This window comes from Bacillus rossius, chromosome 5 (genome assembly GCF_032445375.1).
Source record: "Bacillus rossius redtenbacheri isolate Brsri chromosome 5, Brsri_v3, whole genome shotgun sequence".
Classification (NCBI taxonomy): Eukaryota; Metazoa; Arthropoda; class Insecta; order Phasmatodea; family Bacillidae; genus Bacillus; species Bacillus rossius.
In genome coordinates, this window is record NC_086333.1 from 72681756 (window position 1) to 72697229 (window position 15474).

A 15474-nucleotide genomic window follows, 5' to 3' on the forward strand; every position below is an offset into this window, starting at 1 on the left:
ATACTCGAAATTATAGGACTAGTAATCAGATTTTTAAAATGCAAGAATAATTAACATTTATTGCCGAAATTGTTGTTGTAATAAGCAATGAAAACCACAGTAACTTTTCATTCACTTTATAAACAGTCGACCTAACAGTTCACGTGTATATGACTTGTAATTAATTTTAAGAACTGGCGTTTAGCTATAAAGTTTAAATATAATTAAGAACAAGTTTTCATATAAATAAACTGTAATCAAATAGCTATAATCAATTATATGAATCACCATAATTTTTTAGTCAATTGTAACATAACCTATTATTACTGCACTCGCCGACTGCGTAACGGAACACAGCGTAACGGGACACTTTTTCGTGCGTGCAGCGGGCGTTCATCGATTTATTAGACGTTGTCACGTCAAAAAACTCATTCATGGCATTATGTCAGGTGAACGTGGAGGCCAGCTAAAAAGAGCTCTGTCGTCTCGACCATTGCGACCAATCGATCGGTCAGGGACTTCAACGTTCAACCACTCTCGTACAAAGAGATTACAATGGGGAGAGGCTCCATCCGTTTGTCCTCTACTAATTGGGAAAATTTTACTCAGGAGTTTCAATTTTGCGTAGGTGGCGCTGCAAGCGAGAAAGTAACAAAACAGTACTCGCACATGCGCTTATCTAAACTACTTGAGTTTCTCCTTAATTGTGACCTTGAACCAACACTCTACAACGCTTACAGTTGATGCTATTAAAATTTATAACTGGGACTTTCTTTTACTGACATTATTTTATGGACATACTGTATAAAAGTGGTTTAGATCATTACAAAATATGGTGAAAAGTGCTTTCCAAGGCCTGTGTACGCTTTTGAAATTGGGGCTGAACAGCAGTTTTACTGAAAATAATGGAGGAAATTATTCAGAGGAACCACCGAGCATCTGGTTAATGATTAGTTGAATTCAGTTCTACAACCACAGCGAATTTTGTCGCTGTTGCAAAATGTTTCATTGAAATAATTTGGGTTATTACTATTTTTCTACGTACTTTTGTGATGTGTATTTAATGTTACATGTAACTTAGCAGTCCAATCTTGCGAGGATTCCTACAGTTTCACGATTTTAGGGTATTAGGTATAAATGTCGCTCACCTAACATTAACAAACTTACATTTAAATAAAGATCATTTTGTGGAGCCTAATACCTACATTCCCGAAAAAAAAGAACAAATATTCGTGAGAAAAATATTTATGTGAAAGATCTAACATAACGTAACTCTTATTTCATATAACGGCAACAAAAAATAAAGAGTCTCAATAATCCAGACTAGCGGGGATCGGACACTGATCGGATAACAAAAAGTCTGGATTTAATGGAAATTAGTCTTGAAATGCGCGTAGTACATGTATTAGTTGGGTAAAAATTATAAAAATCTATGCTTTTTTGACGTGACGTCTAATAAATCGATGAACGCCGGCTGCACGCACGAAAAAGTGTCCCTTTACATACATTGTTCCGTTACGCTGTATCCCATTACGCTCATTGTACGCTTGCGCCGCATCTATCTCTCTTCCACTCGACTGTTTATAAAGTGAAGTGAAAAGTTAATGTGGTTCTCATTGCTTATTACAACAACAATTTCGGCAATGAAGGTTAATTATTCTTGCATTTTAAAACTGATTACTAGTATAATTTCAATTATTTATTATTTTATTATTAAAATAAAAATGATTCAATTTTATTCATAAAATTATGCAATCATTTCATCAATGTTTTGTTATGACGTTGTCACGTTAATCTATCGTCCGTAAACCGACTTTACAGACAACCAATTTTTTTTATAAATATAAAATTTTCTACAGCTTGGTTTTAGGTAACACTACTGTAATGTAGATCTAAGTTTTTAACCTACCAGCTGATGTATGATAAATCAAAACAATTTTGTGATTATTTCAAATTGAAATGTAAAAATTTAATTTTGCGTTTTTAGCTCCATCCTGTGATGGTCCCTTATGAGCGTACGTAGAACCAACTGTTAAGCTAAAACACAACCACAGTCCGTGCGATATAAGGCTCTGTCTGATATATGACGCGTTCAGCAAAAACCAACATTGTACACACGTTTTCAGCAAAAATAATTTTTTTTCGCAGTATTTTAAGCAAATATGACAACTGTAAAAACATATTCAAAGAAAAAGTTTTCTGCAGTATTTTAAGCAAAAATAACAATTGTCCTTTATTAAGTATTAGTAATTTTTTTATTTATATGTATGCTATCCTATACATTTTGCTAACTTTTTTTTAAATTTACGTTGTTTACTTTTTGGTTTTCAACTGCTTCTCTTGCATCAAAAATAAACCCGTAAAGAATATTATTTTCATTTTTTTACACTCTTGCGAGTTTGTTTTGGCAAAAAAAAAAAATTCCCCATGAGTCTAGAGTCCAGAATCAATAAATTTTCAAGTCTAATTGTTTAACTAAACTCGAACATTACTTTTGACGAAAACATCAAAGGGGAGTAAAAAAATGTTATTTGTGTTACACCATAAGCTTTAAATCATTTAAATGCCAAGGAATCAAAGGAAAAAAAAATATTTCCCTTTGAAAATGTAAATTTGGTCTACTGGTTTCTTATGCCAAGAGTTCTTTAATTTTTTAAAATCCGTCCGGATTAGCAGGACTCTACTTTTAATGAACCGTAGAACTGAGTAATAAAAGTATCCGTTGAAAACCAGATTATTGGTAATGAATCAAATACAAAATGTTACTATATATTGTTTATACTCGCCTTTTATCTAACACTTTCTGAAGTCACAAAAAAATAAATTGTCGGCCCTTTCTTCTTCCTCTCAGTCCCGGTGTCGGGGGCAGGCTGATAACCCCTGCAACCCTCTCCCTAATCTAGGTGTCAGCGGATGTTAGGTTTCTTCAGCCCACGTAAATACCGTGAGATGGCCACCGACGAGGAAGGCGTAGGTACGCGCACACACCTAGGACGCCCATGTAGTAGCTGATAGCGGTTGTAAGTTACGAAGGCATCCCGCCAACAAGAGATGGTAATCTTACTTACTTACAGAGGTCTCACAAGCAGTGGTTAGTGGCGATTCGAAGCAACGCCCGTATACCTGAAAGACTGGAAACTCAACGTTAATTTACTGTACCCGCACACAATCACTGACTAAACTTCCATCTATTCATCCACAAATGAAGTAACGTGATCGAAAGTGCGTGACGATAGAATGTATTGAAAAAAAAAACAATTACCAACGTTTTTATAATACCTAACTGAGGCACATGATAACTATCAATCTTGCATAGCAGACATGTTTATTGCCAGGATCTCTATACAGTTTCAGATCGCTGAAAGATTTTTTTATCGTTTTAAACATTGTTCTTTCTTGCATTATGTAGGTACTATGATGTATCTGCTCATTTCTTTTTCTTACTGTATTATAGAAGCGATCACGTAGTAACACATTACCGCAATAAAATAAAACCTTTTTAACAAATAATAATAATGTATTATTTATATCAAAAATTTAATCACGTCATAAAATTTTAAATTATTGCTAATTATTTTTAGGTTTAACGCTCTCTATGAATTTGCAAAAGCACTAGCTAGCTACAGTAGCGCTATATATATATCGTGTCTATTTTAAACACTACTTGGGTACATATCAGGATATTTTAGTGGCCAGCCACTGATTCCGAGTACTGTCGCCTGCCACCAGGGGCGCATGCGTTACTGGTGAACATCAAGATGCAAACAAGCACTAATGCGGGCCGACAGACCCAAGCTCCCGACCACAGCATGGTATAAACTTTCTTCCTGGACCATCCTTCTTGTCCCGTACTGAACCTGCCTGCTCAATGCTTGCACTATTTAACCCCGCATGAATGAGCCCAGGGTTTTCCCTGTGCCCATGCAGGTTTTACCTGGGTTCATCTTAACTAGTTATGGCCTAGATCTAAGATAGGGTTGTTCAATCGCTACCATGGCTGGCCAATCCCCAAAAAAAGTACACGATCCATGCTATCCTTTCTGCATGGCTAATATCTAGAGCCACGGACATTTCGCGGATTCATTTAGTCGCAAGCTAGAATGCAAACCTTCACACTCTCGCACTGTGTTCATGATTGGTCCGCAGTTAGTTGGACGCGCCCCTCTACGACCGTGAGCCAATGATGCCCAGCTAGGAGAGAAGTAAGCGAATCAGGTAGTGCCAAATAACAAGGATAAAAATGTTTTCGCTAAGAAATCAACCAATGGGAAAGTAAACATGGGTCGAGCACACCTATAACTTTGAATTCTATCCTGAGGCCAGAGGAATCCGCGAAATTTCCGGGACTCTACTAATATCCATCATGATTAAGCGTAAGGGCTTAGGTCTTGGACAAACTTCGAGTCTTTTCTAATTCATACGCCTCCCAAACAAATACACTTAATTGTAGTTTTAGTTAGGAAACAAAATGTGTGCGTGGAGCCCACGGGTGACAGAAGTGAAACTTCTAGCTTAATACAAATAAATTATAAGTATTTTTTTAATTGAACACGGGATAATAATTTATAATGTAATAAGGATGCGGGTATAAAACCCTGAGGAGCAGCCAAACACAAGCAGCGTACACGAGAACTCCTTAGCATCACTGCTGCGTCATTTCTACCTCTCCCCTGCCGTCTCCCCTTCCAGTTGTTACAACTAGCATATAGCATGCTCCGTTACGTACTTATCTCCTCTCCCCTGCCAAGTTCCCATTCGACAGCTAGCGCATGCGTTGGAGTGGCGTCGCCGCTGACGCACTCTCCTCCTCTACTACTTGCCTAACTATTTCCCCTCGTGCCTTCAAAATTTTCGTAACGCTCGAAAATTGTATCCCCCTCAGCAAAGAAGTTTCACTTAAAAAAAAATTGGTTGTCTGTAAAGTCGGTTTAAGGACGATAGTTTAACTTGACAACGTCATAACAAAACATTGATGAAATGATTGCATACTTTTATGAATAAAATTGAAACATTTTTTATTGAATTATATCTATTTTGTATGGATAAAAGAAGGAGTGAAATGAAATCTACAATTTAATTGATAAATTTACTTTTATTTGCACTCATTAATTCAAATATGTTTATTACTTTAACGAACAGATTATACATGTTTGCTGTTTAACTTCTTACAATCTGTGTTACTCTGTTAAGGATAGGACGATGATAGGAAAAGTAGGAAACGAATGGGAGTGTTTCAAGTTTAATGTGCCTCGAAAAAGTCAAATCGATGGTTGTTCCAATCGAGTGGAAGAGAGATAGATGCGGCGCAAGCGTACAATGAGCGTAACGGGACAATGCGCGTAACGGGACAATGCGCGTAACGGGACAGTGAGTAATCCTTTTTCGTGCGTGCAGCCGGCGTTCATCGATTTATTAGACGTTTTCACGTCAAAAATAAAGTTTCCGTTGGTTGAAAGCCAAGACAGCGACTGCAGCTACGACTCACCCAGGATGCCCAGGCGGTAGTTGATGGTGACTACGACCACGCCGCCGTAGCTGGCGAGGACGGAGCCGTCGTAGGGGTTGCCGGAGTTCCACTCGTAGGACTCGCCGTGGATGAACACGATGACGGGATACTTGCTGAGGCCGGAGCCGTTCCTCGTGCCCACTGCGAACACACAGCACGGGGCATACCCTCGTCAGACGCGCTGGGTGCAAGTGGAAAACAAACATCCATGTAAAATTACAGATTTATGAGAGTTTGTGAATATCCACGAACACTGAAAAAAAAAAATAGTGCGTGGAGTCCCTCCGCGCGGAAGAAGTGAAACTTCACTGTTTACTTCGCTGCATAGCAAGGATACCACGCGCATGTGCTTGGGATCTACCGACTCACTCTCTTTCTCTCTTCTACTTTCTACCTTTGTGTATATTTCTTTCTCTCTACCTCTTGCGTTGGAATATTGGACGCTACTCGTTGCTAACGCTAGCGCTGGCCTGTAACAGGTATACCTACTACGCGCATGCGTTCGAGTGCCACGCATTCACTCTCGCTCTGTCTCTATCTATTCCCCCTCCCCAGGAGCGTTGAACGTTTAACGCAACAGTACTTTCATACCCCCTCCATGGTAGCGTTAAACGTTTAACGCAACCTTGTTGGAAGTCGCATTAGAAGTTTCACTTCAAAAATAGTGTTCGCAGTAACACTGGGTTCGGATTCTTACCCAGGCTTTTATCCTCAGTGTCGTCCCAGTACCTCCATTATTTAAAGTTATTTGTAAATCACTTCCTGAACAGCTTTCCTATAATAACTGCGCGCATTAAATAAACATAATCAAACCAAATGTAATCAAATTATTTAATATACTTTTATTTTTTCCAATGTATTAAACGAATTATGCATAAATGAAACATAATTTAAAATACAAAATTATGCGCCAATTATTGTAAGAAACAATCAGTATAATATTGAAAAGAATAATTTTAATTTATGCAAGAATAACCATAGACATGTTTTGTACGAAGTTACAATATCTTTCTTGAAGCACTACAAACTCTTTCTTGGCAAGGTAACTTTTGTAAAAATACAGAGTAAATTGTGTCCAATTTTGCCGCATTGATACTACTTGGCTTGTTAACATTGTAAATATATATATATATATTTATTCCAGCGTTAATTACAATCAGAGACACTGAAATTTCGCGAATTCGTTCGACATCAGGCTAAAATTCATGTTTACTCTACTTAAGTTTTTTTTTTTCCATTTGATAATTTACAAGTGAGGCCATTTTTATCCTTATTGATCGGCACTACTTGATTAGCAGAATTGTCTCCCATCTGGGAATTGTCGGCGTATCTAAGTATCTACAGTCAAATCATTAAAGCTGTGCAATAGTTTGAAGATTTGCATTCTAGCTTGCGACAAAATGAGTCGGCAGAATTTCCGTACCTCCAGGATAGACTTCACAGTCCTCGCATGCTTGGGCAACTGTCCGCCTGTTCAGTGGCTTAAATTACAACATCAAAAGTTGTTCAAAGTTCTACGATGGAACGACACATCAAACAGAAACAGCAACCACAAGACTGATCGCGTGTGAGGAAGCCTTCATTTCAGCCCAAACTGTCAGTTTGGACAGTTTGTTCCGAACTGAACACTTGGACTATAAATGTGTGTGAAGAGGGCCAATTCAATCCGAACTGTCAGTTCGAACTGAGTAGTCAGAACTAGGAGATGGACTGATCGTGTGTGCGGGCCTTACATTTGTTGTGATCTATGGCTTACAACTGGCAAAACTTCAACAAAACAAAAGCACATATTTGACGTACATTCAAAGACAAGCACGCATATTTTGGACGCAAATTAAACAAAAAGGATGCGAATTCATAAAAAAGAACGCACATTCAACATAAAATACCAAAATTTTGGTTGCACATTAATAAAAAAAAAGGTTGTACATTCAACGAAAAAGACACACATCTGGATGCCTATTAAAAAAACACATCTTTCACATTAATATAAAGTTAGGGCATTTAATATTTTTGTAAGCAGAGTCTTTAAAGTAGCTCGGTCTGCCGCGTCGACTCCGGTTACTGCTTAAGCGACTTCAGTAACTGGTTTTCTTTCCTCACGCGTAGGAAAGCAGGTATTCGACAGGCCATCTTTGGCATTACTCTCGGTGATGACTACTTCTGCGAGACATGGGAGATGACGTCTGCGGCCTTGCCTGCGACAGGACTTTTATTCGGTGTTTCTTTTGGGTCAGCAGCCACCATGCTGGCTGTAGGTATGTATATTTTGCACGCAGTAACACTGTTAGATCGTTTTCGTAGATACATAGCAGGTCGCAAACAGGTTGCAACAAGTCTTGACCCGCACAGGTTGGTGTCGCACGTGCAGACGAAGCGACCAAGTCTTCGATGCTGGCTGTCTACAGCTCGTGAGATACTCAACAGGTCTTTACGCATGCGAAAGACCTGTTAAAAACATACCAGACTAGTTTCTCCTAACTACTTTGCCTTCAAGACGAACATGAAGTTACGATCAGAGGAGAACAATGTAATGAAACTTGCCAGGAAAGTCTTTCAGTCTTAACAGAAATCTTGCAAAATTTTCTCTGTGAATATTATATTTAGAGAACATATATAACGCATATGAATAAAACTAGTATATATCTGCATACTTTCGGACAGAGAGAGATAAAAAATGTGTAATTTTCTGGTTTTAATGTCCCTGTCGTTATTGTAGCACAATGTTTGGTAAGCATAGTAGGGAAGCATAAAGAAAGGCCCAAATTACACGGGATAGGAAAAATGCCTCGATCGTTCTTGTATATATTGTAGAGTAAGACAATAACAAATCATAATTGGGCTAGTCAGGGGCATAAATAAAACATTTCACCGACCGTAGACTGTAATCGAATCGATTGTCGTCTTGCAAGAAGCCAAACTTGCCCAAAGAAGTGCAGGTGCCATTACTAGAGACAGGAAAAATTCGCGGATTCATTTCGCGATAGGCTAGAATCCAAACTAGTTCAACTTCATGCTGCTTCAGTGATCGGACCACAGTTTACCTGAATGACCCTAAGCCAATGAAGAATACTCGACAAGAAAAAAAACAGCGAATCACAAGCATGCCAGTTTACAGGTGTCATGGATTAGTAGCCAATCAGCAAGTGTAATTTGCATAAGTACGTGGAGGAACGTGGAGTCTATCCTTAGAGGTCATTGAAACCGCGAATTTTTCCAGTCCCTAGCCACTACACAGGCGATTTTGGCAACCGACATTGTGACAGAGAAGGAACGAGAACCCCAGTTCAAAGAGGGCCGGGCTCCGAGTCAAGTTGCGAGATTCCCTTCTGGTCCCGGCCTTCTCTGACGGCGGCCGCTGCGGTTCCCGCGGGGTCTCTCCGAGGAACTCCTTCCAAGACAACTTCGGGCCTCGTTAAACCCTCGACGCGCTCCTTCGAGCACGAGGCCCCCCCCCCCCCCCCACCTACCCTACCCTCCGACGAGAGAGCCGACACCAGGTCGCGGTGGAGCAAACAGTACCCGGACCACGCACAGTCCCTCCTCCCCCCCTCCTCCCCCATCAACAACACTGGCTGTTCCCGCGCGCCGCGGCTAGCAGGGGTCCGGGTTTCTGCGGCGAGGCGCAGAGGTCTCTGCTCGCTGTTCCGGAGATTGCGTCGGCGGCCCTGAGTCTAAGTTTACATTTCCCCCTTCCACCTTCCCCTTCCCCCCACCTCCCTCCTGGCTTGGGCTGACCGCGATGGCGGGAAGGCACGGCGACTGCTCCCCACACGCCGAATTACTCCTTTTGGACTCCAAGTCTGCGCGCAGCCATGTCAGGGCAACGCGAGCTAACCGGCTACGCAGCAGAAACATACTGTGACGTTACGAAACATTTAAAAGGTAAACTTCTTTGGGCGCGATGAGAGTAACATTATTTGAAGGCTGAATTTTTTAATGCAAAGTTTTCGTGAAAATTTTTTGACGCGAAAAAGGACACGGAATAAGTACTTGGCTATATATATGTTGCTGGTCTCGTTTCGTTCTCCTCTTTCTGCGATGAATCATTCCACGCCAAAAAAAAAAAGAACCGAGAGAGATAGACGAACGAAAGAATAAGACAGAGAGTGTGCGCATGCGCTTGTTTCAGAAAATAGATATAGGTATCCTATTCAGTCAGGTCTAAATGCCTTGTATTTTATCATTTTAAAACACTCTATTCTTAGTTCGTCATTCATTAAAACAATAAAAATAGGGGTTTACTTAACTAAATGAACAAAATTTCGGGGTTTTGGGAAAACCCAATTGTAATAATTTTTATTGATTTATTAATTGTACACTAAATATAGTTATAAGAAAATGGTTACATACGAACGGTTAATCTAAACTTGTATATAAAATAGTATTGTGATTATTACTTTAAAAAACTTGCCTTTATTTCATAAAAATCATTAAAAAAGGACTTTTTTAATCGTAAATGCCTTTTACAAACACTTAATTGTGATTATACTCTGAATTTAGTTAATATTGTGTGCAAAAACACGAAATATTTTAAGGGAAATAACTTAGAATACTACCTCCTTAACTCAACCAATGAGAGTAGACGCACTGCAATACTGAGCTAAAATAACCACACCGTATAAATATATTTCTTCTTCTGACTATACTATTACAATGGATTTGAGACGATCCAGACATTAAGCATTGTCGCAATATTTTTAAAAAAAATTTCTGATAGAGTATGCAAGAGTGAGGAAGGATGGATATTATTGTTGAAGAAACAGAGTTTGAAAACTACCAAACCAATTGATTAATAAAATAATATACTGCCACATTTATGATGAAATGAAGATTGCCTTAAGCTATGATGAGTTTGCATACAAGTTTCAATAAGAAACTTGCAACACCAGATATAATCTACGTAATAAGTGAATTAAAAATAGTTTACAGGTATTAAAACAATTTTGTAAACTAAAGTATCCATAGGTGAATTCAAAATGTCTAATTACTGAAGACTAATAAAAAAATTGTTTGTGCATCAATGTATAATAGTATTAGCAATTTAATTATAGTTATACAACAGAGAACAATTAAAAACACTTAGGAGGAGTTAAAGTCATTTGTTTAGAAACCAAAAAAAAAACATACGTGTCAAAGAGAATTTGAACTTCTCGTAAAAAAATCAGTCTAAAAATGAATAATGAAGTCCCAGATTAAAAATAATTCACTACAGTCAAGAACTAAAATCCGTATGGTCCCCAATTCCTAGATGCAGGTGCAGGTGTGAGTAGGAATTTCGCCATTGCCACGTCAACGCGATGCACTAGGATGCATTTGACTCTGACTGCATTTGAATTTTTTCGCCGCAGAGCTAACGAACCCCTCGGCGCAAAACTTAGACTTTAGTTACGTAACGTCGATCCTAAGGCTAGTGTCAGCTTCTACAAAGCAATCTACCATACCTGTGCAAGGCTCATGTGCTCTCAGACCTCTACGACATACATTGCTTTATCTTGAAACGTTCGTGATGTTTCATGAGATCATAGCACGTTTTCCTTGTACGTGTATGTGTGTGTATGTTTACATTCTTACGTGTCGTACACGTACACGAGCGTAGCGTAGGTCAAGACACTGAACATGACGTGAACAGCTTCGCTGTTACGATCGGTCGTCATGCCGGCAGTCAGCGATGATAATAACGTCAGGCATGCCCCTGCTTGAGACAGCAGGTGTGAACACGTCTGATGCGTTTTCCGTATGCTGCAATGTGCCGCAATACTTGAGACCATGGTGTAATATTGCATGAACATGATATTCTGTGGCCATAGCAACCAAACTATTCCGAAAACCTTATCTTGGGTTTTACAAGAACTACGCGGGCTAATTGCTTCATGATTTCGTAAATCCCGTCACATTTACCTAATAAGGTAAATGTACGAGTCCCGTTTCGGAATGAGGATAACCATAAAAGGTATATGTATCGTTAGGTATTAATGTTTGTGGTTAACCGCAAACCACAAACCGCGCTGATATCGTTGGGCTTTTCGTGAATTTCAGTGAGTTTGCGTCATGTAGTTACAAACTGTCGCTGGGCGGCAAAACTTTCAGGCTGCATTTAGAAAGTTGAACAATTCGTTGCAAGCTCAACTTTTCATACGCGTTGCGACGTGTTCTCTGACGGGCTCGAGCCGCTGGTGATAAGCCTGAGCAGAATACATGGTTTTTTCTTCAAAGATAGCACAGTCGCCGCGACTCGTTCTATTTTGTTACCACGAGCTCCATGCGGCGTTGGAGAGTCACGTGCGTCGCGGTCTTATCGGTTGCTCGATGGTGCGGCCAAGATACTGAGCACCTGGTTGGCGTGCACGTTAATCTTGTACGGAGTTGGAAAATGTTAGCATCTCAAGACGTATACACTTTGTGCTCTTAGAGTATTGACCACATTAGGTACAAACTTTACTCCAGTTTGAAAACGAACCGCATGACAACATTTATTGAATTATGTCACAAACATGTCGACATCTATGGTGATGACATCAGGATCAATATATTGAAATAGTTGCACATTATTGCAATATTATTACCATTGTTTCTAATGGGTGACGAATCGATATTAACCGCGCGATTGCCGTTTAACCATTATTGATTCAGATATTTCAACATTATTGCCTAATTATTTTTCCTTGATTTGCGTCATGTCTGAATAATTCCATTGTTCCTTGTATGGCAATTCCCTTATCAGTTTTCGACCTATATAACGGCCCTGTATCCCTCATGATATTCATAAGTTCATCGACAGCCACTGCGTAAACAAGTGCTTCCAGATCAAGACTGTGACCAAGCTCCTCCAAAGCAAAGACCCGAACATCAACGTCCGCTCTCTGCTGTAAGTATCCAATATTTAAATTGATTACTCTCTGCATTTTTATACTTGTCCTGCGCATTCCTTTCAGGGATGGAGCACCTCTTTAATGACTGAATTTCATATTTTGTTTCCATTTGCAGCTGCTGAATCGTGACTCCTGAATAAGACTCTACAAGATGCAAAATCTCATGCTGCTCTGTATGGCTATGTTCCTGGCGGCGGATGCGAGGCCAGAACCCGGGACGAAGTTGCCCTGCAATCCAAGACAAGTGAGTATATCATTTCTGCAAACTGCATCCGTCTGAGTGTCTTGTTACTGTTGCAACTTCTGAGCAAAGAGTTTGTCGTCTGCCCCAACCCTGCAGAGCGTCTTCTAAAAGCTTTAACGAAATTAATGTTGATTTTTCTATTTTCAGTACACCGATCCCACGAGGTCCCGCTCAAAAGAGGAACCACCGGAAGCACACCAAAAGGTTGTCAAGATTCCAGGGATCCTGTCGACCCGAATAGGATTCCTTGACGGCCCAAATCTGAATCAACGTTGGCCCTTTGAATATAGAGTTGTTGTGCCTGACCGTGCTTAAGATTTTCGTTATGTATTCACGCTGTAAACAACCGAGTAGTTGATAAGTTTTCTTATTGCAATGCTTCTTTTTCTTCACTTTTTAAAATAAAGATTATTGCGCAATATTTCTTGGTATCATTGACGTAGAATAAGCTGACGCAACGTCCAGTAGGTATCCCAACTCACCTGTATACCTGGCTGAGCTTAGGTCACGATCGGTCTGCTAGGCTGAATGGAATGTGCATCGGACCGACGTGCAGATGTAGGCTTCACGCTGCAACTCGTGCAACGCGGTTACCCTAGGACTTAAGATCGTTTCAAGATAGAGCTTTGTCTCCTGATTTCAACATGCACTGATGACTGCAGTGGTGAGCTCGATGGTGCAGCCGCAAGACTATCTTGTACGGAGCTCAAAAAGTTAGTATGTTAAAACGTATGCACGTAGTCTTCGATTATTAACAAGATTAGGTACAAACTACTCCAGTTTAAAAACAAACGGTATGATAACATTCATTCGATTAGGTATACCTATGCCAAAATTCCATTTATGGCCGGCGTGTACAGGAAATCCATTCAATTTAGGCATAACAGTTGACGCAGTAACATGATCGCAATATGACTAAATGTTATTATCGCTTATTCACCTATATTTTTTTCCTGGATTGTTACCTCATTATTATAGCATTTACGTCATCGGTTTTTATTTTTCCTATTATTATCCGGGCATTGTTATCGCCACCAGTATATAGAGTCCCTAAATCCGTTATGAAATTCATAAGCTCATGTGCAACCACTACCTGAACAAGTTTATCCAGAGCAACACTCCCAGACTCTGCAAAATGCACAGGATACGAAGAAGTGAGTATGTCATTCCTATACAAACGCATATCAACGATCCGTTGCAACTCAAAGAGTTTGTCGCGCCAATCCTTCAGAACTTTTTGTAAACTTCAACGAAATTAATGTTAAACTGTCCATGTTCAGGTCACCGATCTCACCAGGTGCCGTTGCACGAAAGCATGGGATACGGACAAACTACCGCAAGCACACTCCCACGTCGTCAAGAGATCGAGCAGGGTGATAAAGACCTGAATTGGATTCCTCAGTGGTTCAAACTCAAATCAATCCTCATTCTCATGAGTCTGATGCTGTTTGAGGCGTTCGTTTCATCTAGTGTTCAAATTACGTGGATTATAACTTTACTTCATAGTGTAGTGATCTTGTTTTACTTGTTGAAAATAGAAATTAATATCCAATACTTCTTGGTATCATTGATGTAGAATAAGTTGACGCGACACCGCGTCTAGTAGGTAATCCCAACTCACGTATATGCCTGAGCGAGCTTAGGTCACGATCGGTCCGCTAGGCTGCATGTGCATGGAATGTGCATCGGACCGACGTGCAGATACGCTGCAATTTGTGCAAGGCAATTACTGCACTCTTATCGGTCGAGGTTTTACATCGTTGCATGATAGAGCGTAGCCTTCTGCGTCCGAAAATACCACCCCCCGCTACCCCCGAGCCTCAACTTGGGAGTTATAGCCCGTAAGTTCCAGTACAACGGACTGTATAAACTTTACTTTACAAATGCGCACACCACAATTGTACCCGCCAAAGGATAATTATACAACATGGTCTCAACTGGCATGAACAATGCTGTGAAAGAAAAGTTATGTTAAATGAATTAACACGAACCATAAAGAATGCATGCATTATTACCAAGTCAAATATATGCAAAAAGTCTTACTAAAAGGCAGAAAAAGTACCACGAAAAATAATAAGTATCTAGATTAAAATAAGGCAGAAATTCTTCAGATTTAAGGAAATAAAATTTTATTTGGATGACACTTTAAGGTGGATAACGTAAAAAAAAAAGTTCAATTTCAAAGTTGACTCCTATTTAGGTAACGGAAACAAGCGAAATAACATTAATTTTTAATACTCGACTAAGTACCCATGGAACAGACTGCATTTCATCAGCTATTGTAAATTAGACTAATGAGTATGCGTAAGGACAGATAATAAAGAACTTCAATGGAAGTTCAAAGTGATTAAAAAAGTAACAAAGAGTGCTAACGCAACTATTAAGCCTCAGCGTTCACCAACACAGATATATTCCTAGAGTTCATGTCACGTTAACGAGAAAAAAAAAATCAAGCTATTTGCACTAGAGTGTTATTTTGTGAAACGTTAAAAAAAAAAAAAGTCTCTGTCAGGAACTCGGGACTTAGTATTTCGAGGCGAGAAGAATTCACGTAATCGGAATTCAAAATGGCCGCCGTTCAGACGGAACGAGGGATCAGGTGTTGCAGCAAGCCTTATGCTACTATGCTACTAACTTCCGCCCCTGCTAACGTCGAGTTTTAGAACGGACTACTGAGTAAACGAATGACGTAAATATTCGCCCTACCCGTGCAATAAACGGACACATGGAGAGCTACCTAAGCCAGTTTACATTGCCCGACGGGGAGGAGATTTTATAAGTAAAAAAAAAAAAAAAATTCAACGCGAGGAAATTTTGAAGCCGTGTTTATTTTCCAGCAGTCGGACTGAATCGAACGTGTCGCCGATGGAATG

The 15474-nt window shown here is 39.7% G+C and overlaps 1 protein-coding gene and 1 long non-coding RNA gene across 2 annotated transcripts in view; one reads left to right on the top strand and one right to left on the bottom strand.

Moving 5' to 3' along the window:
• Positions 1-15474, bottom strand: part of LOC134532299 (neuroligin-2-like) — a 445968-nt gene that overhangs the window by 159207 nt on the left and 271287 nt on the right. The window contains exon 3 of the mRNA XM_063368717.1: positions 5465-5626. Coding sequence (XP_063224787.1) covers positions 5465-5626 — 162 coding nt within the window. The remainder of the gene's footprint in view (positions 1-5464; positions 5627-15474) is intronic.
• Positions 12130-13596, top strand: LOC134532388 (uncharacterized). The gene is made up of 3 exons (XR_010075139.1): positions 12130-12353; positions 12473-12601; positions 12749-13596. It is a non-coding gene; the product is annotated as an uncharacterized LOC134532388 (long non-coding RNA).